Source organism: Scyliorhinus canicula, chromosome 7 (genome assembly GCF_902713615.1).
Source record: "Scyliorhinus canicula chromosome 7, sScyCan1.1, whole genome shotgun sequence".
NCBI classification, from domain to species: domain Eukaryota; kingdom Metazoa; phylum Chordata; class Chondrichthyes; order Carcharhiniformes; family Scyliorhinidae; genus Scyliorhinus; species Scyliorhinus canicula.
In genome coordinates this window covers 37,533,916-37,558,522 of record NC_052152.1, presented here as the reverse complement: position 1 = coordinate 37,558,522, position 24,607 = coordinate 37,533,916, and the positions used below count along the sequence as shown (strand labels likewise).

At 49.5% G+C, this 24,607-nt stretch overlaps 1 protein-coding gene across 1 annotated transcript in view; it reads left to right on the top strand.

Annotated features, from left to right (window-relative positions):
- impg2a (interphotoreceptor matrix proteoglycan 2a) overlaps positions 1-23,451 on the top strand; it is a 91,523-nt gene extending 68,072 nt beyond the window's left edge. The window contains exons 17-21 of the mRNA XM_038801797.1: positions 10,698-10,886; positions 12,917-13,118; positions 15,160-15,239; positions 21,881-21,951; positions 23,301-23,451. Of these exons, the coding sequence (XP_038657725.1) occupies positions 10,698-10,886; positions 12,917-13,118; positions 15,160-15,239; positions 21,881-21,917 (508 nt within the window). The 3' untranslated portion in view covers positions 21,918-21,951; positions 23,301-23,451. The remainder of the gene's footprint in view (positions 1-10,697; positions 10,887-12,916; positions 13,119-15,159; positions 15,240-21,880; positions 21,952-23,300) is intronic.
- The last annotated feature ends 1,156 nt before the right edge of the window (positions 23,452-24,607 follow it).

Sequence of the window (24,607 nt, the reverse complement as noted above, 5' to 3'; positions counted from 1 at the left end):
ACAGGGTGGATAGCAACAAGCTTTTTTCAAGATTGGGGGTGTCAATTACAAGGGGTCATGATTTCAAAGTGAGAGGGGAAAGTTTAAGGGAGATGTGCTTGGAAAGTTTTTTACGCAGAGGGTGGTGGGTGCCTGGAACGCTTTGCCAGCGGAGGTGGTAGGGACGGGCACGATAGCATCATTTAAGATGCATCTAGACAGGTATATGAACGGGTGGGGAACAGAGGGATGTAGACCTTGGAAAATAGGAGACAGGTTTAGATAAAGGATCTGGAGCGGTGCAGGCTGGGAGGGCCGAAGGGCCTGTTCCTGTGCTGTAATTTTCTTTGTTCTTTGTTGTTTGGATGAATAGGTCCCCAAATCTCTCAATGCCTGCCCGCTGCCATCTCTTAAAGATCCCATCCAGCCCCACCGGGGCGAACCGGTGGCTGGTACAAATCAGTGACCACACTGATTTCCACTCCAATCTCATGTGCTGCCTCCATTGCCCCCACACCCTCGGGGCTGATCCCCCCCCGCAGGCATTCGATGATCTAAGTGCCATTGTTAAGGGCTCTATTACAGTAATGGGGAGAGCGGGCATCCTTGCCTTGTCCCCTACAGAGGCTCGGTTGGTTCACACATTTGCCACCGGAGCCTGATATAACAGCTGGACCCAATCCACAAATCCCTGTCTGAACCCAAGCCTGCCTAAAATATCCCATAGTTACTTCCACTCCACCCGGTCGAAAGCCTTCTCTGCGTCCATGGCTACTGCCACCTCAACATCGCGCCCCTCCGCTGGTATCATTATAACATTAAGCAACCGTCTAATATATGGACGTCAGGTGCCTGCCCTTCACAAATCCCGTCTGGTCCTCCCCGATTACCTCCGGGACACAATCCTCTATTCGGGTGGCCAAGATCTTTGCCAGCAATTTAGCACCACATTCACCAGGGAAATTGGCCTGTACGATCCACTGCTCTCCGGGTCCTTGTCTCGCTTCAGGATGAGAGAGATTGACGTCTGTGATAGCATTGGATATTATGGATGTTTTACACAGCACAGCAAGCTACCAATAGTTTGCCATATTTATGTAACCCGAACCAGTATTGTACTTAAACTGCTCCTGTATAAGAAAGTGCCTTACCTCTTGTGTTGCAGGATCTCATAGGCACACTGTCTGACAGCTCTTTCCACCTTTTAAAAAAGTGACTGCATAGTCCCCATTCAATTGTTCAAATTTTTAATTGCCTGGATAAATTTCTAATTACCATTGGTCGGGATGTTCGGTCCCATCACCATCGGGCATCGTAGCGAGCGGGAATAGAAAATTTGGAGAGTAGTACTTGCCTTCCGACTGTCCAGGATGTGCATTTGAGTCGACGTCAGTGTCCTTGTCTGAGGAAGGTGCAGCAGCGTCAGCATCTTCCTGCTCCAGAGGTTCACCCTTGCGGAGAGCAAAATAATGAAGAGTGCAGCAGATAGCAACAGTGATTGACACTCACTCGGGCGGATATTGCAGGATGCCCCTGGAGTCCAGGCATCGGAACTTTATCTTCAGACCATGGTCTTCACCGCCCTTGTAGATACATTTGATTATTTGTATCTCTCCTTTGCCTCTGTCCTCAGGCGTATGATAGGCATCATCAGCCACCTTTTCAACGGATAACACTTGTCACCGATCAGCTATCTTCCAGGGTGAGCTGGAGCAATAAAGAACATTGCCACCTGTGAGTGTCTCCTTATGTAGGCAGTGTGGGAGCTGGCAGGGTACCTTGCACAGGCCTATCGAATCTGGATCCTGTGTCATAAAGTATCTGAACATTGATGGAGTGTAACCCCTTATTATTGACAAAGACGTCTGGCTTGCCAGGTAGCATCTTGATGGCCGCATGGGTGTAATCAATGGCACCTTGGGTGTGGGGAATCCTGCAATGGCAGTGAAGCCTCTGGCCTGCTCATCCTGCTGGCTTGGTCCATCCTGAAACGGATGAATGTTCTCACAGTGTGTCAGTCACCAGCTTGACACAACTCAATCCTGAAAACTCCGAACCCCTCAGCCAGCTCCGCACTTGATTGAGAAAAGTAGAAAAATGGTTGGTCCGTTTGCCCGTGTTGCCCTTGAGACAGGTCTAAAATCGCACAGGCAACGTTATATACCAGTCAGTAGGGGAGCTAAACCCCTCAAGTGGCTGTATAATTGCCAGTGGTCACGCTGCCATTCTGCACCTACCAACCGACATATCACGTGACTGCGCGATGATGTCTGAATGAGCATCTGCCATCAGCACCTGCTATTTAATATGCTTCCAGGTCAGGCGCGCCTGCTTGGTATACATAAAATTAGGCCCGTAGAATTTTTCAAACGTTATTGTTGGGACTTAGATGTGGGGTGGAACCTTACCCTATTTTTTCAAAGTGTCGGTTCCGTTGAGAAACCTGCCGACGGTGAGGAAACTCATCGGATATTGAGCCTCATTAACAAACTTCTTTTCCCCATGATTCGCACCACGCTCGTGGCGACTTGCGCCTGATATGCCCGCCCCGGGAAAACTTAATCTTTGCAATCAGTGGAGTGCTCCTTTTAAACGCCTCCCAGCACTCCCCTGCACTTGTCCCAAGTCCAGTCGGGGACAGAAAGACAGCACCAAGATTTTCATAAAATCATAGAAACTCTACAGAGCAGAAGGAGGCCGTTCGGCCCATTGAGTGCACCGACCCTTGGAAACTGTACCCTACCTAGGCATATGCCCCTAGCCTATCCCCATAACCCAGTAATCCCACCTAACCTTTTCGACACTAAGGGGCAATTTAGCATGGCCAATCCATCTAACCTGCACCTCAGGACTATGGAAGGAATCTGGTGCACCCGGAGGAAACCCAGGGATTCACGGGAAGAAAGTGCAAACTGCACACAGACAGTCACCTGAGGCCGGAATTGAACCCGGGTCCTGGGCGCTGTGAGGCAGCAGTGCTAAAGACTGTGCCATCGTGCCGCTCCAAAGGCTCAGAGGGAGCCCTTACCAAACTCCAGGATGGTGTGTAGACATCCTCTACCGTGTTCCCACAGACCACCATGAACCAAGGTCACCACCCTTGCCTGGGAGGCAGTGGGCGCAATAGAGAGTGCCAACTCGGTGCATAAGAAGACTAGCTACAGTGCCGGAAGTAGATTAATGACCTTCTTCTCGCAGCCAGGGTAAGTCGGCCTCCTGATGTCTGCCACTGCACCCCTTCACATACTCTTCACACCTCCACAGTGATCCCACACCCAGCCACCTCACAGATTCCCAAAACTTCTCATGGTGAGCGACACACCTTCAGCCCCGCACACTGAGGAGGGCAGCATTGCAACACCCGTGCAGTCAGAAAGTTGGCCCGGACCCTCAAGGTCCAGGCTCCCAGGGGACATCGGTCAAGTTTATCTCAGGAAACAGGATGTGGAAAGCAGCAGACCGCTTCAACCTCAGCTGTGTATCCTGGGGACCTGCCTCACAGCGCCAGGGACTCGAGTTCGATTCTGGCCCTGGGTAACTGTCTGTGCTGAGTCTGCATGTTCTCCCCGTGTCTGCATTGGTTTCATCTGGGTGCTCCGGTTTCCTCCCATCGTGTAGAGATGTGCGGATTAGGTGGGGTTACGGGTTGTGTGGATACAGTGAGTAGTGGGCCTAGGTAAGGTGCTGTTTCAGAGGGTTGGTGCAGACTAGAAGGGCTCAATGGCTTCCTTCTGCACTCCCTAGTCCTGGTGGTCCCCAAATCGAGGTGCTATGAGGGCATCCCGAGCACTTCATCCGAAGTGGGCCCTGGCCATCACCCGAGGCACTTCCTTCTCCTCCGCATGTTGAACCTTGGCATCTGGGAAATCGGAAATAACGATCTTGCCGGAGAGAATCATGTTTTCCAATTCTTGTCGAATTTCCATCCACATCACCATTCTCACTCACAGCTAATGCAGGCTTCTTTTTTCTTCCATCATGTCTAAGTGACCTTCCATTTCATTTTGCAGTTAGTATCAAATGGTTTTTATGCAAATGTTTTGTATAAGCCTCAATGCACATTGATTTACAATGGAAATTCTCACTCATTGCCACGACCTACTTCACACATTGATTGTCAGCAGCTCAACTCTGCTGGGTTTACATAGTAAATTATAGGTCTTTAAATGCCAATTTGGCTTCAGCTAACCACCATTCCTTGATTTATCCTTTCCTCGCTGCTTCTCATCTCATCTATGGTAATGTTCTACACTATGGCTCAATAAAAAAAATCTAACTTCAGCCCTTGTTTCAATTTCAGAAACTTAACCAATTATTATTAATGCTTGATTGCCTCGTGGTCTTAATTGTCATGTGATTTGGCCTGTCAAGGTTCATGTTCGGTGCCACAGGAAAAGAGTGAGAACTACAGATGCTTGTTGCATCTCTGCCTTGCGCGCAGAGTTTGTCAAAAGCACCTGGTACACTCCAGACCAGTTGAAGGACTCTCTTTTGCCTGACTTTCATGGGGTGAGTCATGGTGGCACACACGGAGTATTGTAAATTCCTAAAAGGCATATGTCTGCCACACAAAGAATTGTCAGCAGAGCTTACGGGCCCAATCTAACCAAATGGGAACATAGCGAGTGCATTTAGCCGTGTGTTTCCCAGCGCTTGCAGCACTGAGAAACACAACGCCATCAATCACGACACCAGTTGGATACAGGGCCTCAGTGTGGAACGTGCTGCCTAGGCCCCACTTAGTTCCATTTCCTGCACTGAGGAGCCCCACTTGCCGGAACCCCTCAGTGCAGGGAGAGATCGGGACGCCATTTTAAAATGAGCCTCCGATCCGAGCCCCAAACCCGCCCAAAGCCCCAAAGCACCTATAAGGGTGTCTTTGGGGGCTCCTCTGCACTCCACCTTAAGTGCACATGGCACCCTGGACCCAATCCCCGCCTGTAAAAACAAAAGCCACCTTGGCTGTCCCAGCATGGCACCCTGACAGTGCCCCTGCCAACTGGCAGTGCCACCTGCACACATTGGCAGTTCCAGGCTGGCTCCCAGGTGGCACTGCCAGGCTGGTAGTGTCAGGCTGGCAACAGCAGTTCCAGGGTGCCACCCTGCCCAGTGGACAAGCACTGATGTACAGCGCCGGCCCGAGGGTTGCTGGCGCCCCGGGCAAGCTGAACTTCGGCGCCCTTGGGGGGGGGGGCGGCAAGAGGGGGGGGGGCGAGAGGGGGGGGCGAGTGGGAGGGGAGGGCCGAGAGGGAGGGGGAGGGCCGAGAGGGGGGGGGGCAAGAGGGTGGGCGGGGCCGAGAGGGGGGGCGGACCCGGGGGGGGGTGAGAAGGGGGGGCGGGGCCGAAAGGGGGGGGAGGACCTGGGAGGGGGGCCGAGAAAGGGGGGCGGACCCGGGGGGGGACCCGCGGGGGGGGCGGATCCGAGGGGGGCGGGGGGCGGACCCGAGGGGGGGAGCGGACCGAGGGGGGGCCACCCTGGGGGAGGGCGGCCACCGCGCATGGGCTGGTTGGCACCGGCCCAACTGCGCATGCGCGGGACCCGAGTCTCTGGCGCCCCCTAGCACATGGCGCCCCGGGCGACTGCCCGAGTTGCCGGTGCCTTGAGCCGGCCCTGCTGATGTACCGTCAATTACCATGAGACGAGAACGATGAAACAATCGAGCCTTTATTGCACAAGGTGTTGTGCCTCCTGTAGCTGGAACCAGAATGGGAGCAGCGCAGGAGAGCACACACTTTTATACGCCGCCTGCTGGAGCCAGCAGGCAGGGATTTACTGTAGTACTTGTAATACACGGGCAGTGCCGTAATACATACAATATATCACTAGTGGTGTTTACCACATTAACCCCCTGTTTAAAAAAGTGTCTGGCGGGGGTGACGAAAACATTACAGATTCAGTCTGTCGGGGGCTTTGACCCTCCTCTGCGATCGCCTCAGTCCTGGTGGTGATGCGGGCGCCGACGTGCTCACCTGTGACTCCGGGAGCGTGTTGTCCTCGTCTTCGTCACCCCTGACTGGATCCAGTGGGAGGATGGATCCTGCTGGGGTGGGGCTGTGGTGAGGTTCGCTGGAGGGAGGGTGGGTGGGTCAGGGGTGAATGAGGCAACCGGGGGTGTGGGCGGTGTCAGGTCGGGGGTCGTGGGTGCGGACCCAGCGGGTGCCAGGTACCGGAGGGAGACTGTGTCCTGGCGCCCGTCGGGGTGTGCCATGTAGGTGTACTGCAGGTTTGCGTGGAGGAGGTGGACTTTCTCGACCAAGGAATCCGATTTATGGCTCCGCACATGCTTCCGGAGGAGGACGGGTCCAGGAACTGTTAGCCATGTTGGGAGCAAGACCCCAGAGGTGGACTTCCTGGGGAAGGCAAACACCCGTTCGTGAGAGGTCTCATTAGTGGCAGTTCAAAGGAGCGACGGGATGGAGTGGAGCGCGTCGGGGAGGACCTCCTGCCAGCGGGAGACTGGGAGATTCTTAGACCGTAGGGCCAGCAGGACGGCCTTCCAGACCGTCCTGTTCTCCCTCTCCATCTGCCCGTTTCCCCGGGCGTTGTAGCTGGTCGTCCTGCCCGAGGCAATGCCCTTGCTGAGCAGGTACTGGCACAGCTCATCGCTCATGAAAGAGGATCCCCGATCACCGTGGATGTAGTTGGGGAAACCGAACAGAGTGAAGATGCTGTGCAGGGCTTTAATTACCGTGAAGTCAATTTGGGGCATGGGATGGCGAAGGGGAACCGGGAGTACTCGCCAATTACGTTGAGGAAGTACACATTGCGGTCGGTGGAGGGGAGGGCCGTTTGAAGTTCATGCTGAGGCGCGCAAAGGGGCGGGTTGCCTTCACCAGATGCGCTCTATCTGGCCAGCAGAAGTCCGGCTTGCACTCTGCGCAGACTTGGAAGTCTCTGGTTGCGGTCCTGACCTCCTCAATGGAGTAGGGCAGGTTGCGGGCCTTGACAAAATGGAAGATCCGGGTGACCCCCGGGTGGCAGAGGTCATAGTGGAGAGCCCGGAGTCGGTCTACTTGTGCGCTGGTACATGTACCGCGGGATAGGGCATCGAGGGGCTCATTGAGCTTCCCCGGGCGATACAAGATCTCATAGTTATAGGTGGGGAGCTCAATCCTCCACCTCAAGATCTTGTCACTTATTCTTGCCCCGCTGCGTATTATTAAACATGAAGGCAACCGACCGTTGGTCAGTGAGGACAGTGAATCTGCTGCCGGCCAGGTAATGCCTCCAATGTCGCACAACTTCCACAATGGCTTGGACCTCCTTTTCGACAGAGGAATGCCGAATTTCGGAGGTATGGAGGGTGCGGGGAAAAGAAAGCCATGGGTCTGCCGCCTGGTTGAGGGTGGCGGCCAGAGCTACGTCTGATGCATCGCTCGCGACCTGAAAAGGGAGGGTCTCGTCGACCGCGTGCATCGTGGCCTTGGCAATGTCGGCCTTGATACGGTTGAAGGCCTGGCGGGCCTCAGCCGTTAGGGTGAAAATTGCGGACGTGATGAGTGGGCGGGCCTTGTCCACATAATTCGGGACCCACTGGGCGTAATACGAGAAAAACCCCAGGCATCGTTTCATGGCCTTGGGGCAGTGGGGGAGAGGGAGTTCCAGGAGGGGGTGCATGCGGTCGGGGTTGGGCCCTATGACTCCATTTTCCACTACGTAGCCAAGGATGGCTAAGTGGTTGGTGTGGAACACGCTTTTCTCCTTATTGTAGGTGAGGTTAAGGAGTTTGGCGGTATGAAGGAACTTTTGGAGGTTTGTGTCGTGGTCCTGCTGATCGTGGCCACAGATGGTGACGTTATCTAGGTACAGGAAGGTGGCCCGCAGCCCGTACTGGTCAACCATTCGGTCCATCTCTCGCTGGAAGACCGAGACCCCATTGGTGACGCCGAAGGGAACTCTAAGGAAGTGCTAGAGGCGGCCACCTGCTTCAAACGCAGTGTATTGGCGGTCCTCCGGGCGGATGGGGAGTTGGTGGTAGGTGGACTTCAAGTCAACTGTGGAGAAGACTCGATACTGCACAATCTGATTGACCATGTCAGATATGCATGGGAGGGGGTACGCGCCGAGCTGCGTGTACCGGTTGATGGTCTGACTGTTGTCAATGACTATCCTGTGCTTCTCCCCAGTCTTCACTACCACTACTTCAGCTCTCGAGGGGCTGTTGCTGGCCTCAATGATTCCCTCCCGCAGAAGCCATTGGACCTACGACCTGATGAAGGTCCTGTCCTGGGCATTGTACCGTCTGCTCCTAGTGGCGACGGGTTTGCAGTCCGGGGTGAGGTTCGCAAACAGTGAAGTTGGATCGATCTTAAGGGTCGTGAGGCTGCAGACGGTGAGGGGGGGCAGGGGTCCGCCGAATTTCAAAGTAAGGCTTTGGAGATGGCATTGAAAATCCAGGCCTAGCAACAGGGCAGCACAGAGGTGGGGGAGGACGTAGAGCCTTAAGTTGCTGAACTCTGAGCGGTGCTGAACGGTGAGGGCCGCGATACAGTACCCCCGGATTTGAACAGTATGGGATCCAGAGGCCAGGGAGATTTTCTGGGTTACGGGGAGTACCGGGAGGGAGCAGCACCTTACCGTGGTGGGGTGGATGAAACTCTGTGCTCCCGGAGTCAAAGAGGCAGGTCGTCTCGTGCCCATTGATTTTCACCGTCGTTGTAGCGGGCGCGAGGTTGCGGGGCCGAGACTGATCCAGGGTGATGGAGGCGAGCTGTGGAAGATGTTGGGAGGTCACGGGCTGATCAGCGGTGGCGGAGGTATCGGTAGGCAGTGAACGGCCAGACAAGCAGGTCCAAAATGGCGCCGAAGATGGCGGTGCCCACGGGGCGCACAGGGCGGGCGGCATCAAAGAGGGTGGCTCCCACGGGCCGCACGTGGCTTGCGATGGCGAAAATGGCAGCGTCCCTGGATCGCACGTGGAGGGTTTAGAAATGCCGGGCCTGGAAACAGCGGCGACCGCCCGACAGATACCAACGCCCCAGTTACCTCAGGGAACATCATATTAGAGTGAGACTAGCTGTCTCGCTCTAATATGCAGATTTGCCAAAAGGTGACCCAGCCTTTCAAACAGATCATGGCTGACCTCTTCCTGGCCTCAAATCCACCTACCTGCCTCTTCCCCATATCCCTTTAGCCCGTTTTTAAAATCAGAAATATATCCATCTCCCTCTTGAAACCATTTAACAATTCAGACTCAACCCACCATGGGGCAGCGAGTTTCACAAAGTCAACAGCCCCTGCGAGAAGTCGTTCCTCCTCATCTCTCAGAATCATGGTTGTGAGAACAGAGTTGTGCAGGGCTAAGGAAAGGCCTAGCTGTGTGGGTAGGTTTCATCAGCTATTATTCAAAATTATGTAATTTCTACGGTATAATGCTATAAAAACAACATTTTAAAGTGTAGCAGTCGGTGAGGAAACAGAACAGATGATGAAACGTTTTGTTGTGGCTATTGGTAGCTTGTTATACCCAGGGGGTAAAAGTGACTTTTCACTGGATTTCAATTTGTCAATCATATATTTGAGCCAATTCTGTATGGTTAACTTTAGTGGTTATTTGAGTCAATCATGATTTTTCCCCTGGATGTCTCATGCTGCTGAAATGTGATATTGTGAGTTTTAATTATCTAGTTTATTTCAAGCACAGATTCCAAAGTGACATCAATAGGGCACTGTCTGGGCCCTAAGACTGAGGGCGGGATTTACCATTGGTTCACGCTAGCAGGAAATTCTGGTCTGGCGCAGGCACACGTTTTCAGTGTGAGGGGTGCTGTGAGCGGGAAATCCCATTGACAAAGGCGGGGTTGGTAGATCCCGCGGGCTGGCCACCTCTGCTGCCAAAAAACACACGGCGGGGTGGTCAGTAAATCCCTCCCCAAGTTCCCTCCCTAAACATCTTCACCCAATTACTTCTCTTCCCCCTCCCACCCTTTAAGATGCTCTTAAGGCCCTACCTCTTTGAAGCTTTTATTCACCTATCTTAATTCTTCCCTATTTGCCTCAGTGTCACATTTCATCTGATACTTCTGTGAAGCACCTTGGAACAGTTTCCGGCATTGAAGTCATTCACTAATTCTGGGGCTGGTTTAGCACAGTGGGCTAAACAGCTGGCTTGTAATGCCGAACAATGCCAGCAGCGCGGGTTCAATTCCCGTACCGGCCTCCCCGAACAGGTGCCGGAATGTGGCGACTAGGGGCTTTTCACAGTAACGTCATTGAAGCTACTTGTGACAATATGCGATTATTATTATTATTAAAATTTGTGTTTGTTAGTTAAGTCCGATAATTTGAGAGAAAGGACTTAAAATCAGTAAAAATGTGATTCCGACTGTGCTGTGATTGTTAAGTCAGCTCTCTTGCATTGTCAGGGAGGTGACCCGGAAGCCAGTCCCTCATTGATCTCACTATCTTCGACAAAGACACTTTGACAAAACACTAACTTATCTTTTTCCGGCAAGCTGATGCTTTTGGGCAGAGATATAGCTGAGGCTGTGGAAATGAGGCCAGCAGTTAAAATGTTTTACTTCCCATGCTGGTAAAGTAAGGATGGATCACCACCCACCTCGACTACTGCTTCCTCGATTGATCACCCTCCTAACATATCGGGGCTGGAACATTTAATCCAGGCCGCAAGAGTGTCTTATGTGCCATAGATTGTGCCTGAACAATAAGTCGTTGATATTCAAATCTGGTAATAAAAATGTACTTATTCTCCTGGCAGGTGTCGTGTGGGTGAGAACTGGTGGTATAGAGGAGAGCACTGTGAGGAGTATGTTTCTGAAACACTTGTTGTGGCCATTGCCATTGCTTCAGTGGCCGGGTTCCTTTTGGTCGCTTCTGCTGTGATTTTCTTTATAGCCAGAACACTCCGTGCTCAGTACGCCAAAGGTGTCCCTCAAGAACCCACAGAGTGAGTAACAGATGTATTATAAACAAACAGAAGGAAGGTTCCTCTGACTCAAAGATACCAGGGCCGCCCGTTACCCTTTTGGGATTAACTTGCCTCATGACCCGATCTGCCAGCACATAATCCGGTCCATTTCTCCCCACCAGGGAGCTGCCAGTGGGGAACTTACTGACTACCCAATTTAGGTGCAGGTTGAAAACTCACCCCGCTTGTTCCTTTCCAAGCAGTTCTCATTTCCTCCACCCTTCACCCAATTAAGACAGGTTAATCTATCCTGTTGGGAAGGAGTAATAGTAAACATTAATTGAAAGAGAATGAATGACACAGAAACAGGCTATTAAGCTTAACAGGTCCAACTCTATTTAATCAGCAAACACTTCAATTCCTTTCTTCCTTGCGCATTTATCTAGCTTCCTGTTAAATGTATTTGAGCGACTTGTGTTAACCACTCCTTAAAATCATAGAATTGTTACAGCACAGAAGGCCCGCCAGCACATCGTGTCCATGCTGATTCTCCGAAGGAGTAACTGACATACTGCTACTTTCCTGCCCTCTCCCCATGTTTCTCCTTTTCAGGCACTTAGGGGTCGATTCTCCAAAATGGTGACCAAGTGTTTGTGCCGTCGTGAACGCCGTCGCGATTCACGACAGCGCAAAATGGGCACGGGGATGACCGATTCTGGCCCCCACAGGGGGCCAGCACGACGCTGGAGCAGTTCACGCCGCTCCAGCCTCCCTTCTCGGCGTGAACTGGGCGCCGCGCCAACCCAGGCATGCGCGGGGAACTTTTTCAGCGCACCGGCCCCGACTCAACATGGCATCGTGGTTCAGGGGCTGGCTACGCAACAAAGTAGGCCCGGGGGGGGGGGGGGGGGGGGGGGGGGAGGCCGGCCCACCAATTGGTGGGCCCTGATCGCGGGCCAGACCCCATCGGAGGCCCCCCCGGGGAAGGAGCACTTTCCCCCTCTCCACAGTCCGCCCCCGACCCTACGCGCAGAGTTCCCGCCGGCAGCGACCAGGGGCGAACGGCACCAGCGAGACTCTGCCATATCTGCGCGGCCGCTCGGCCCATTCGGGCTGGAGAATCAGCGGCCCTGCTGATTCCAGCGGTCCATGGCTGGCGCGCGTCAAACACACCGGTGCAAATGGCGCAGATTCTCCGCACCTCGGAGAATCGGGCGCCGGCGTCGGGGCGGCGTGGCGCAGTCGCGGCGATTCTCCGGCGCGGGGCTCGGAGAATCGCTCCCTTAGAAAATATTGAAGAATTTATGGCACAGAAAGAGACCACTCTGCCATCTTGGCTGTGCCAGCCTAAACAACAGTTGCCCAGCCTAATCCCATTTTCCCACACTTGGTGTGCAGCCCTGGAGGTCACAGGATTCCAGGGGAATTTCCCGACACCTGCTTCTATCACCCTTTCAGGTAGCAAGTTTTCCAGAACTACACCTTCCGGTTGAAAATATTTCTCCTCATCTTCCCTCAAATCTTTCTGCCAATTGCTTCATCCTTGGGGTGGCAAGCTCCACATTCTAACCACTGTTTGGGTAAAGAAGTTTCTCTTGAATTTTCTATTCATTAGTGACTCTTTTATATTTATGGCTCCTAGTTTTGGTTCCCCTCCCCCTCCACCGCTTTTCTATCTTCGCCCTATCAAACCTTTTCGTAATCTTAAAGACCTCTATCAGGATACCCTTTAGTCTTCTCTTTTTTAGAGAATAGAGTTCCCTCGTCATAGAGTTCAATCTCCCTGACAGGATTTGACAGCTCTACTTTAAGTCTAACATGCAAATATTGAATCTATGCAATTATCATTCAGATTCTGAATAGCATTTTGTTATTTTCTCCAATAATATCCTAAATTTATCTCGTGGTTGTCATTTGTTCCCTGACAAAATTATTTACTCGACAAATCATCTTTAAATAATCTGCTCAAATTTTGCTCTTAATTGACTATAACTCTCTTATGCCCTATTTAGTTAGTCTATTACATCATTAAGTATGATTTACATTGTTCATCATTACTTCCTCCCTAGTCAAGGTAATAGCCTGGAATCAGTGGAGAATGGGGCAAAATATAATCCTATGTATGAAAGCGATGCCACAACTGGATATAGTCACTACGACAAACGTTACCCTCAACTGGCCTCGTACAGCTCAAGCAGTGGAGAGACATCTGCCAACTTTAGCAGCGATGAGATCCGACACATCTATGAGAACAATGAACTTAGCAAGGAGGTAGGAATCTCAATAGAATGTAGAAAAATGGAAAACGTCTGTTGGGTAATAGCTACATGTTCCACATTTCCGTCATTGCAGGCTTAAGTTCTGGAGCTTCATCGATAGGGTGGACAGTGAGAAACTTTTTCCTCGGATGGTGATGGCTAGCACGAGGGGACATAGCTTTAAATTGAGGAGAGATAGATACAGGACAGATGTCAGAGGTAGGTTCCCTACTCAGAGAGTAGTAAGGGCGTGGAATTCCCTGCCTGCAACAGTAGTGGACTCGCCAACATTAAGGGCATTTAAATGGTCATTGGATAAACATATGGATGATAAGGGGATAGTGTAGATGGGCTTTAGAGTGGTTTCACAGGCCGGCGGAACATCGAGGGCCGAAGGGCCTGTACTTCGCTGTAATGTTCTAGTTCTATGCTACATTGGCACCCATAACAAACACTTTGATTTTAAATACTCATCCTTCTTTTCAAATCCTTCCATACTTTCACTCCTACCAATGGGCAGCACGGTAGCACAAGTGGATAGCACTGTGGCTTCACAGTGCCAGGGTCCCAGGTTCGATTCCCCGCTGGGTCACTGTCTGTGCGGAGCCTGCACGTTCTCCCCGTGTCTGCGTGGGTTTCCTCCGGGTGCTCCAGTTTCCTCCCATAGTCCAAAGACGTGCCGGTTAGCTGGATTGCCCATGCTAAATTGCCCTTCGTGACCAAAAAGGTGAGGAGGGGTTATTGGGTTATGGGGATAGTGTGGAAGTGAGGGATTAAGTGGGTCGGTGCAGACTCGATGGGCCGAATGGCCTCCTTCTGCACTGTATGTTCTATGTCTATGTCTCAATCTCTGCAGACTCCTCCAGCACCACAATTCTCTGAGATAGCTGCACTTCTCTATTTCTGGCCTCTTGAGCATTGCAATTTTAGTCCACCATTGCTAGCCATGGCTTCAGTTGTGAACTACTTGCTAAAAGGACTGTAATTCCACAAAGAGTGTGATAGACAACAGCTACACAAGTGGAATGTCACTTTCGATAGTTAAAGTATAAATTGCCAACAAAAAGAGATGGGGTGGGATTCTCCGCTGGTGGGATGCTCTGTTTTGCCGGCAGCCTGGGGGTTTCCCGACAGCGTGGGGCTGCCCCCCAATGGGAAATCCCATTGACCGGTCGGCATAATGGAGCATCCCGCCGGCAGGATGAGGCAGAAATGTGGCATGGCAGGACGGTGCATCCCGCCGATGGTGTTTAGTCAATCGTGATTTTTTGAAAGTTATTTGTTGCAGTAAAGGTTTCAAAACGTGAAATATTGTTTGTCATTCTTTCAGCGAATAACTGGAAGTTGGATTCTCATTATAAAAGTTATTGGCCTCCAAGGGGATCATAACAATCTGGTTTCGAAAGATTGGGTGAAAATATCCTTGTTGAAGGATGTTGGAAGTCCTCAGTAAAATTAATTTTGGGTCATTTCAATCCAATCTGCTGTGATCCACAGCTGCTTTACCACATTTTCTGTAGTTTTCTGATATTTTTGGCGACGTTGCCCTTGAGAGTTTATAATGGTAAAACAGTATGTGAGGTTAATGAATGTTTATTTTTGTAGGTTTCGGTGATTTAAATGTAATTCTTAATCTATTTGCAAATAAATATACAACCACTTTAGGAACTGTAATTCTACAATTGTAAGCCCTGTGCAAGTTATAAAATGTAGGTATAGTACTCTACTGTTAAATTCGTAAATAAGAAACAATAAAAGTGCCAGATAAATCTGGTAAAGTTTTATTTTTATGCAATAGTTACATTTTTCGGATTTTCTTGGTCAAAAAGTCATAGGATAAATCTGTTGGTCTATCCAATGAGCATTGTCTCAATTGCAAATCTTGGAACACTTTCATTCAACTCATTTTAAATACAACAGACGCATATGATCATAAATATAGCTCAACAACCATAAGATTCCTTAAATATTTGTGCTCATTGGTGGCAGTGTATTGGGAGCTGAAATCAATTTATTTGTTATATCACTCTGTGTCTTGGCTGCTGGCATTTTAGGAAATTCAAGACAGACTACGGATCATAGATCTATACGCTAAGGATCGGCAGTTTGCAGAGTTTCTACGGCAACATCAGATGTAAGTCATGTAAACTTTTCACAATATTTTCCCAGTGACTACATTGCAGTGTTAATGGAAGCCTACTTGTGACACAAATAAAGATTCTGATTGTTATTATAAACTCTGCTCGGCTTCAAAAGGTTTTAGAATCGGATGCTCTAGATGATGTGATGTGTCTCAGGGTTAAGTGATGCCTAGTTTGCGCTTGTTCGACTAGCCTGGCTTACCATTACCAAACCCCACACTGGTGGAGTGTGGAGAATAAGCAGATATTGGAGCTTACGCCATTTAGGAGGGAAATCAACGAGCAATTTCTCATGAAAAAATGTTTCAGAAATCAAAATTTTCAATCCAAAAAAGGTGTGGATGCTCATGCAGCTGTCGCTTTCAAGCCAAGGATCAATAGGTTTTTAAAAGCAGATTACTGCGGATGCTGGAATCTGAAACAAAAGCAGAAAATACTTGACAATCTCAGCAGGTCTGATCGCATCTATGGAGAGAGAAGGGAGCTGGCATTTCGAGTCTCCATGACTCTGGATGACTCTGTAGTCAAAAAGAACAAAAATAAATTACAGCCCAGGAACAGGCCCTTCGGCCCTCCAAGCCTGCGCCGATCCAGATCCTCCATTGAAAACTGTCGCCTATTTTCTAAGGATCTGTATCCCTCTGCACCCTGCCGATTCATGTATCTGTCTAGATACATCTTAAATGATGCTATCGTGCCCGCCTCTACCATCTCCGCTGGCAATGCGTTCCAGGCACCCACCACCCTCTGCGTAAAGAACTTTCCATGCATATCTCCTTTAAACTTTTCCCCTCTCACCATGAACTTGTGACCCCTAATAATTGAATCCCCCACTCTGGGAAAAAGCATACCTCTCATGATTTTGTCGAGCTCAATGAGGTCCCCCCTCAACCTCTGTCTTTCTAATGAAAATAATCCTAATCTACTCAACCTCCATACCAGCTAGCGCCCTCCATACCAGGCAACATCCTGGTGAACCTCCTCTGCACCTTCTCCAAAGCATCCACATCCTTTTAGTAATGTGGCGACCAGAACTGTACGCAGTATTCCAAATGTGCCGAACCAAAGTCTTATACAACTGTAACATGACCTGCCAACTCTTGTACTCAATACCCCTTCCGATGAAGGAAAGCATGCCGTATGCCTTCTTGACCACTCTATCGACCCGCGCAGCCACCATCAGGGTACAATGGACCTGAACACCCAGAACTCCCTTTACATCAATTATCGCCAGGGCTTTTCCATTTATGGTTTAGCTCGCTCTTGAATTGGATCTTCCAAAATGCATCACCTTGCATTTGCCCGGATTGAACTCCATCTGCCATTTCTCCACCCAACTCTCCAATCTATCTATATTCTGCTGTATTCTCTGACAGTCCCCTTCACTATCTGCTGCTCCACCAATCTTCGTGTCATCTGCAAACTTGCTAATCAGACCACCTTCCTCCAGATCATTTATGTATATCACAAACAACAGTGGTCTCAGCACGGTAGCATTGTGGATAGCGCAATTGTTTCACAGCTCCAGGGTCCCAGGTTCGATTCCGGCTTGGGTCACTGTCTGTGTGGAGTCTGCACATCCTCCCCGTGTGTGCGTGGGTTTCCTCCGGGTGCTCCGGTTTCCTCCCACAGTCCAAAGATGTGCAGGTTAGGTGAATTGGCCATGATAAATTGCCCTTAGTGACCAAAATTGCCCTTAGTGTTGGGTGGGGTTATGGGGTTTGGGTGGAGGTGTTGACCTTGGGTAGGGTGCTTTTTCCAAGAGCCGGTGCAGACTCGATGGGCCGAATGGCCTCCTTCTGCACTGTAAATTCTATGAAACACCACTGGTCACAGTTCTCCATTTTGAGAAACTCCCTTCCACTACTACTCTCTGTCTTCTGTTGCCCAGCCAGTTCTTTATCCACCTAGCTAGTACACCCTGGACCCTATGAGACTTCACTTTCTCCATCAGCCTACCATAGGGAACCTTATCAAATGCCTTACTGAAGTCCATGTATATGACATCTACAGCCCTTCCCTCATCAATCAACTTTGTCACTTCCTCAAAGAATTCTATTAAGTTGGTAAGACATGACCTTCCCTGCACAAAACCATGTTGCCTATCACTGATAAGCCCATTTTCTTCCAAATGGGAATAGATCCTATCCCTCAGTATCTTCTCCAGCATCTTCCCTACCACTGATGTCAGGCTCACAGGTCTATAATTATCTGAATTATCCCTGCTACCCTTCTTAAACAAGGGGACAACATTAGCAATTCTGCCACATCCAGCGGTGAATGGTGGTGGACAATTAAACAACTCACTGGAGGTTGGGGCTCCACAAATATCCCCATCCTCAATGATGGAGGAGCCCAGCATGTATGTGCAGAAGACAAGGCTGAGGCATTTGCAACAATCTTCAGCCAGAAGTGCCGAGTAGATGATCCATCTCGCTCTCCTCCGGAGGTCTCCAGTGTCACAGATGCCAGTCTTCAGCCAATACGATTCACTCCACATGATATCAAGAAATGGCTGAAGGCACTGGATACTGCAAAGGCCATGGGCCCTGACAATATCCCGGCAATAGTACTGAAGACTTGTGCACCAGAACTTGCCACACCTCTTGCCAAGCTGTTTTTAAAATAATAATCTTTATTGTCACAAGTAGGCTTACATTAACACTACAAAGCAGTTACTGCGAAAAGCCCCTAGTCGCCACATTCCAACACAAGTTCTGGTGCACAGGGAGAATTCAGAATGTCCAGATTACCTATCAGCATGTCTTTCGGGACTTGTGGGAGGAAACCGGAGCACCCGGAGGAAACCCACGCAGACACAGGGAGAACGTGCAGACTTCGCACAGACAGTAACCCAAGCTCGGAATCGAACCTTTCCAGTACAGTTACAACACTGGCATATACTCGGGATGTGGAAAATATCCCTGGTGTGTCCTGTACACAAGAAACAGGACAAATTCAACTAATAGCCTGCTCCCCATCAACAGCAAAGTGATGGAAGGAGTGATCAGCAATACTATCAAGCGGCACTTACTCAGCAATAACCTCCTCACGGACGCTCAGTTTGGGTTGTGCCAGGGTCACTCGGCTCCTGACCCCATTAAAGCCTTGGTTCAAACAGAGACAAAATAGCTGAATGAGGAGGTGAGATGAGAGTGACTACTCTTGACATCAAGGTAGCATTTGACCGAGCCCTCGCGTTGATCAGATACTGTTTACCTGTTTTCACTGCGGGACTGGGTTCAGGCGATCTTACTGTACACCAGCGAATTCACACTGGGGAGAGGCCATTCACCTGCTCTGCCTGTGGGAAGGGAGTCACTTATTTATCCCATCTCGCTGCACACCAACTTGTTCACACAAATGAGAAATCGTCTCAATTTTCCGCTTGTGAGAAGAGCTTTAAAAGCAGAAAAATGTCATGATATGCAAACATGCAACCAATGAACACTCAGAATAGGACACAACCAATGGGCAGTCAGGATACTCAGAAGTGGCATCACCACAAGTGGGCATGACATAAACACTATAAAAGGGATGAGGCACTCACACCCTGCCTCTTTCCACTGACAGACATCTAGAGAGTTAGACAGGGTTGATCAGCAGCATCACACCCCAGCACGTGGCTTAGAGCAAGCTGGTACAGTTAAACTGAGTTACTACAGTTAGATTAGCAGAGAGTCAAACTCATTTGAGAACTGTGTTAATAGTTCAATAAACACATTGAACTCATATCAGAGTCTGGAGCATCCTTTAGTTAAGACTGCATCAAGTAGCAGCCTGTATTATCCGAAGCAGCATAACACAACAAAACGGTCTGCTTATACACCAGCGTAAATACTCTGGGGAGAGACCATTCACCTGCACTGACTGTGGAAAAGGATTCACTCAATCATACAACCTGCTGAGAGACCAGCGAATTCACCAGTGATTACAAGGGTGTGATTCTGCTGTTATTGCTGTTGTTAAACACATCCAGGACTGAAACATGTTTATTCTGATGGTTGGGAGTCTATTTCTGATGTGGCATGGTAGCACAGTGGTTAGCACTGTTGCTTCATAGCGCCAGGGTTCTGGGTTCGATTCCCGGCTTGGGTCACTGTCCGTGCAGAGTCTGCACGTTCTCCCCCGTGTTTGCATGGGTTTCCTCCGGGTGCTCCGGTTTCCTCCCACAAGTCCCGAAAGACGTGCTTGTTAGGTGAATTGGACATTCTCAATTCTCCCTCAATGTACCCGAACAGGTGCCGTAGTATGGCGACCAGGAGATTTTCACAGTTATGTTAGTCTAAGCCTACTTGTGACATCAATAAAGATTATTTTTATTAGCTACACTGGAGTCAATGGGAATCAGGGAAAAACTCTCTGTTGGTTGGAGTCATTCCTGGCACAAAGGAAAATGGTTGTGGTGGTTGGAGGTCAATTTTCTCAGCTCCAGGACATCATTGCAGGAATTCCTCAGGTTAGTGTCCGAGGCCCAACTATCTCGAGCTGCTTCATCAATACCTCCCTTCCATCATAAGGTCAGAAGTGGGGATGTTTGCGGATGTCTGCACAACGTTCAGCACCATTCGCAACTCCTCAGATATTGAAGCAGTCCATGTCCAAATGCAGCAAGACCTGGACAATATCCAGGCTTGGGCTTATAAGTGGCAAGTTACATTTGCGCCACACAAATGCCAGACAATGAGCATCTCCTACAAGAAAGGATTGAACCACCGCCCCTTGACATTCAATGGCATTACCATTGCTGAATCTCCCACAATCAACATCCTGGGGGTTACCATTAGTCAGAAACTGAACTGCACTGGCCACTAATACTGTGGCTACCAGGCAGGTCAAAGGCTAGGAATCCTAAGACACCCCCCACTCCTGTCCACCATCTGCAAGGCACAAGTCAGGAGTGTAATGAAATACTCTCCACTTGCCTGGATTAGTGCAACTCCAACTACACTCATGAAACCCGACACCATCCAGGATAAAGCAGTGCGGTTGATTGCACAAACATTCAAACCCTCTACCACCGATGAACAGTGGCAGCCGCGTGTACCATCTACAAGATGCACTGCAGTAACTCACCATGGTTCCTTAGACAACACCTTCCAAACCCACGACCACTACCATCTAGAAGGCCAAGAGCAGCAGATACCAGGGAACCCCACCACCTGGAGGTTCTCCTCCAAGTCACTCACCATCCTGACATGGAAATATATTGCTGTTCCTTCATGGCAACATCCTCCCTAACAGCACAGTGGGTGTACCTACACCTGAAGGACTGCAGCGGTTCAAGAAGGCAACTCACCACCACCTTCTGAAGGGCAACTAGGGATGGGCAATAAATGCTGGCCTAATCAGCGATACCCACATCCTGTAAATGAATAATAAAAAGAAATGTTTTTGTTATGTTGTGGTATCCATGGGTTAAAGGCGGGTAAATGGATTTAGGATTCAGATCAATCAAGTTCTGCCCTTGAAAGTTGCCGACCCACCTGATTGGCCGGCACACTAGCAGCACCATAGCTCAGTAATGGGCACTGCTGGGATTGCAAATAGACTCTGTGATGAACAGGCTATGGCCTCTGGAACAAGTTATCTCTAAGTTTTGGACAGGGAGACGGGTGTGTGGGTAGCATGGGTGGGGGGTTGAGTAGTGAATCGGCAGGTTTAGGTAGCCAGGTGGGAAGTGACAATGGAGGGGTTACATCTTGTTGGGGGGGAGGGGGTTGCCCAGATATGCATAGAGATCCTCAAAAGGACATAACCCACCCCCCTTCCTGCCTTCTAACCAGTGGGTTAAAAAATGGCCTTTCCACTCCTGACCACTTGCCCGCATCAGCTGTCCTATTCCGCAGGCAATGTAATATTCACGTCAATTGGCTTATTAACAAGCTCAATTATCCATTAATTAACATTGTTAAATAATGGCGGGCAGACTGTTGATTTCAATTCGTGTCTACTTACCTCTTATGGGGACCAGGTCAGAGGTGGGTAGGAAGGGCTCGTGGGCTAACCTCCCGTCATATTTTATGTGCCTCCCTCTGCTGAAAACATGCTTGACAGGTGGTCGTGAATTCCAACGCCCGTGATTGTGGTAAAAACAGCTGGATCTTACGAAATGTGATTTTAAAGAAAATTATTTGTTCAAAGCAAAAGCCTTTGTGTCATTTTCGAATAAGGCCAGATACATTGACATAGATACATAGAGCATACAGTGCAGAAGGAGGCCATTCGGCCCATCGAGTCTGCACCGACCCACTTAAGCCCTCACTTCCACCCTATCCCCGCAACCCAACAATCCCTCCTAGCCTTTTTGGACACTAAGGGCCATTTATCATAGCCAATCCACCTCACTGGCATGTCTTTGGACTGTGGGAGGAAACCGGAGCACCCGGAGGAAACCCATGCAGAGACGGGGAGAATGTGCAGACTCCGCACAGACAGTGACCCAGCCTGGAATCGAACCTGGGACCCTGGCACTGTGGAGCCACAGTGCTATCCACTTGTGCTACCGTGCTGCCCAATACTGAGTACCTGGCAACAAACTCCGATTAATTGTGGACTTTCTGCATGAATAACCAACGTAGCCACGTTTCTGCTACCTATTTAACTGACATTTTTCCTTCTCTCTCTCCACTAGAGCCGGGGATAATACTAAAACAAATCCGACCAATTAGTCTCTCAGAAGAAGTGGAAGGAAACCATAAAGGGGTAACAGTTCCAGCTTTCATATTGTGTGAATGTTTGATTAACATTTTATTCATTTTTAATGCTAAAGTACCGCTTGGAGAGTGAGGGCGCGATTCTCCCTAAAGGGAACAAAGTCCCCGAGCGAGCTCGTTTAGCTGCGTGTTTCCTGGTGTTCACAGTGCCGACAAACACACGGCTATTCAACGCGACTCACATGTATATAGAGCCTGAATGGGCAACGCGCAGCCGAGGCGGCACATAGCCCCGTTTTGTACTCGCTGGAACTCCCCATTGTAGCGAGAGATCAGGGTGGCATTTTAAAATGGCGTCCTGATCTCTGAGGCTCCCAAAATGACCCCCCCCCCCACCCAAGTCCGAACGCAGTATAGAAGGTAACCACAGCCCAATAGCACATGCAAAAAATACCAGCCTGGCACCTTGGCAGTACCAGTCTGGGACCCTGGCAGTGCCCGGCTGGAAGGCAGGTGACACTGCCAGGGTGCCAACCTGGCATTACCAGGGTGCCCAGGTGGCACCAGCAGTGCCAGGGCACCACCCTGCTAGAAGGACATGCAGCTGGGGACCACGGCAAGCTGCTTTTCCAGTGCCGCATGGCCATTGGATCGCACCCTAAGTGTCTAAAAGTGTAGAGGAACAGATGGACATTATTGGCAAGAGGATGCAGGTGAGGAAGAGGAGGGGACACGGATGGATAGGGGTGAAAGACAAGGCCATTGGTAGAGATGGTATTGGACAGGTAAGCTTGGAAGCAAAACATTAATATCCTATGTTTTCCTGGACTTGTGACTACACTTCAAAAGTACTTAATTAGCAGTAAATCACTTTGGGACATCCTGAGAGATGCTACATGAATGAAAGTATTTCTTTTACACTTACTCCCCCTCACTCAGCTTCCCACGACCGACCTCTAAAACCGTAGCCTTGTCTGAAGTACTTTTCTATTAACCACTAATGGAATGGAGTGAAAGGAAATTTCTTAATCTGTTCCATGAAAGATATGCGCCGAGACTTTCTGGCACTGCCACGAAGGGATCCCATGGTGGATGTGGTGATCCGTTTAAATCCCTGTGGATTTCAGCAGGACTGGAAGATCCTGCCAGCTGGGGTGGCCAGAACATTCCGCCCATTTGTACCAATTCAGCACTTTGGTACCTAAATCTATCGATACCATTTTAATTTTTAAAAGTATCAATTGCTTTGTTTTCATCGAGTCCAGTCAAAAAGGAACTGGCCCAATAATTTGGCCACCACATAGGTTATACGCACCGAGTGGAATGCCTGTTTAAGCAATGTAGTAAAGGGTTAAGTTGCACGGCACTGCTGAAAAATGACCGGTTTGTCTTTTGCAGATAGCTCAAATCTTCTTTCAATTACACCTGCAAACAGTGAGAGAAGAGGCTGGAAAGAATCATGGGAGTACAGGTGCTCACATCACTGTTGTTACTGTGGTAACAGGGACACATTTGTGATTTTGAATAAATTTGTTGTGCAGTTCTGTCACTTTATTAACCTACTCAATTAATCGAACATTGATCAAGTGGTGCAATGCCAATTGCAACATGAATATGTTATATTTTTCATCAGCTACAGGTGAAGTGGATGCTGAGTCAGAGGAAATAATCTTTTTACTGATATTTAGAGGCAATAAGATTCAGTGTATGGTTTAGATATTCAAGCTGTGGGGGTAGGGGTGAATTTTCACAACATTAACTTAAGTAGGCTTAATACAGGGAATCTGAATGGTTGAGCTGCATTGTAAAATGATAGCTGTGGTTTTCCTCTTTAGATACTGATCAGAATGGAAAGCCTGGGTGATTTTCTACTTTGGAACCTAGAGGTACTGAGGATCATATTAGTAGCTTACCGCAGCTAAGACAAGCCAACTCGATTTTAAAAATATATATATTTTTATTCTCCTTTTCACATTTTCTCCCAAATTCACACCCACCAACAATAAACAATAATCAGTAACGAAGGCAATGTCAATCCCCATATCAATAGCAACAATCCCATCCTCCCACCAAATCCCTAAACATTATCCCGCATGTTAACATAAACAAATAAAAAAAAGGAATCCGGAATCACCCACAGTCATCATTAACACATACAGTTCCCCTCCCCCAACTCTCCCAACCCCACCCCCTAATGTTCGATGTAATCCAATTCTCAAAAGTGCATAATGACTAACACCCATGAGTTGTAGCAACTCGATTTTAATTGAGATCAAACCTAGGAAACTTTGGGCTTGGCAGCTAAAAATGGTCTAAGGGACGATTCCGCTGGCACAACGAGTGAATCACATGTGAGCCCCAAATCGGGCTCCACGTGGGACACCGGGCTGATCCCAAGTCACCTGACTCACTCCCCCTGGTGTGACCTGGATCACGCCCTCGCTGGGCAGAATCCAGATCAGCGTACTTATGTGAGCCTATTAAATACCCGTATACCGCTTTCACCCAGCACCCAGGAGTCAGTGGCCGTGCCTGCGAGACCACGACTGGTCGCCATTTAGCATTGGTTTCCACATACGTGGACCAGGCGTGATGGCATGTCAGGACGTCTCACAGGCCATTAGAGACCCCCAGATAGTCAGGGATAGGGCAGGGTAGTACCCTGGCACCCAGGCACCTTGGCGTGCAGCATGGCACCCTGGCAG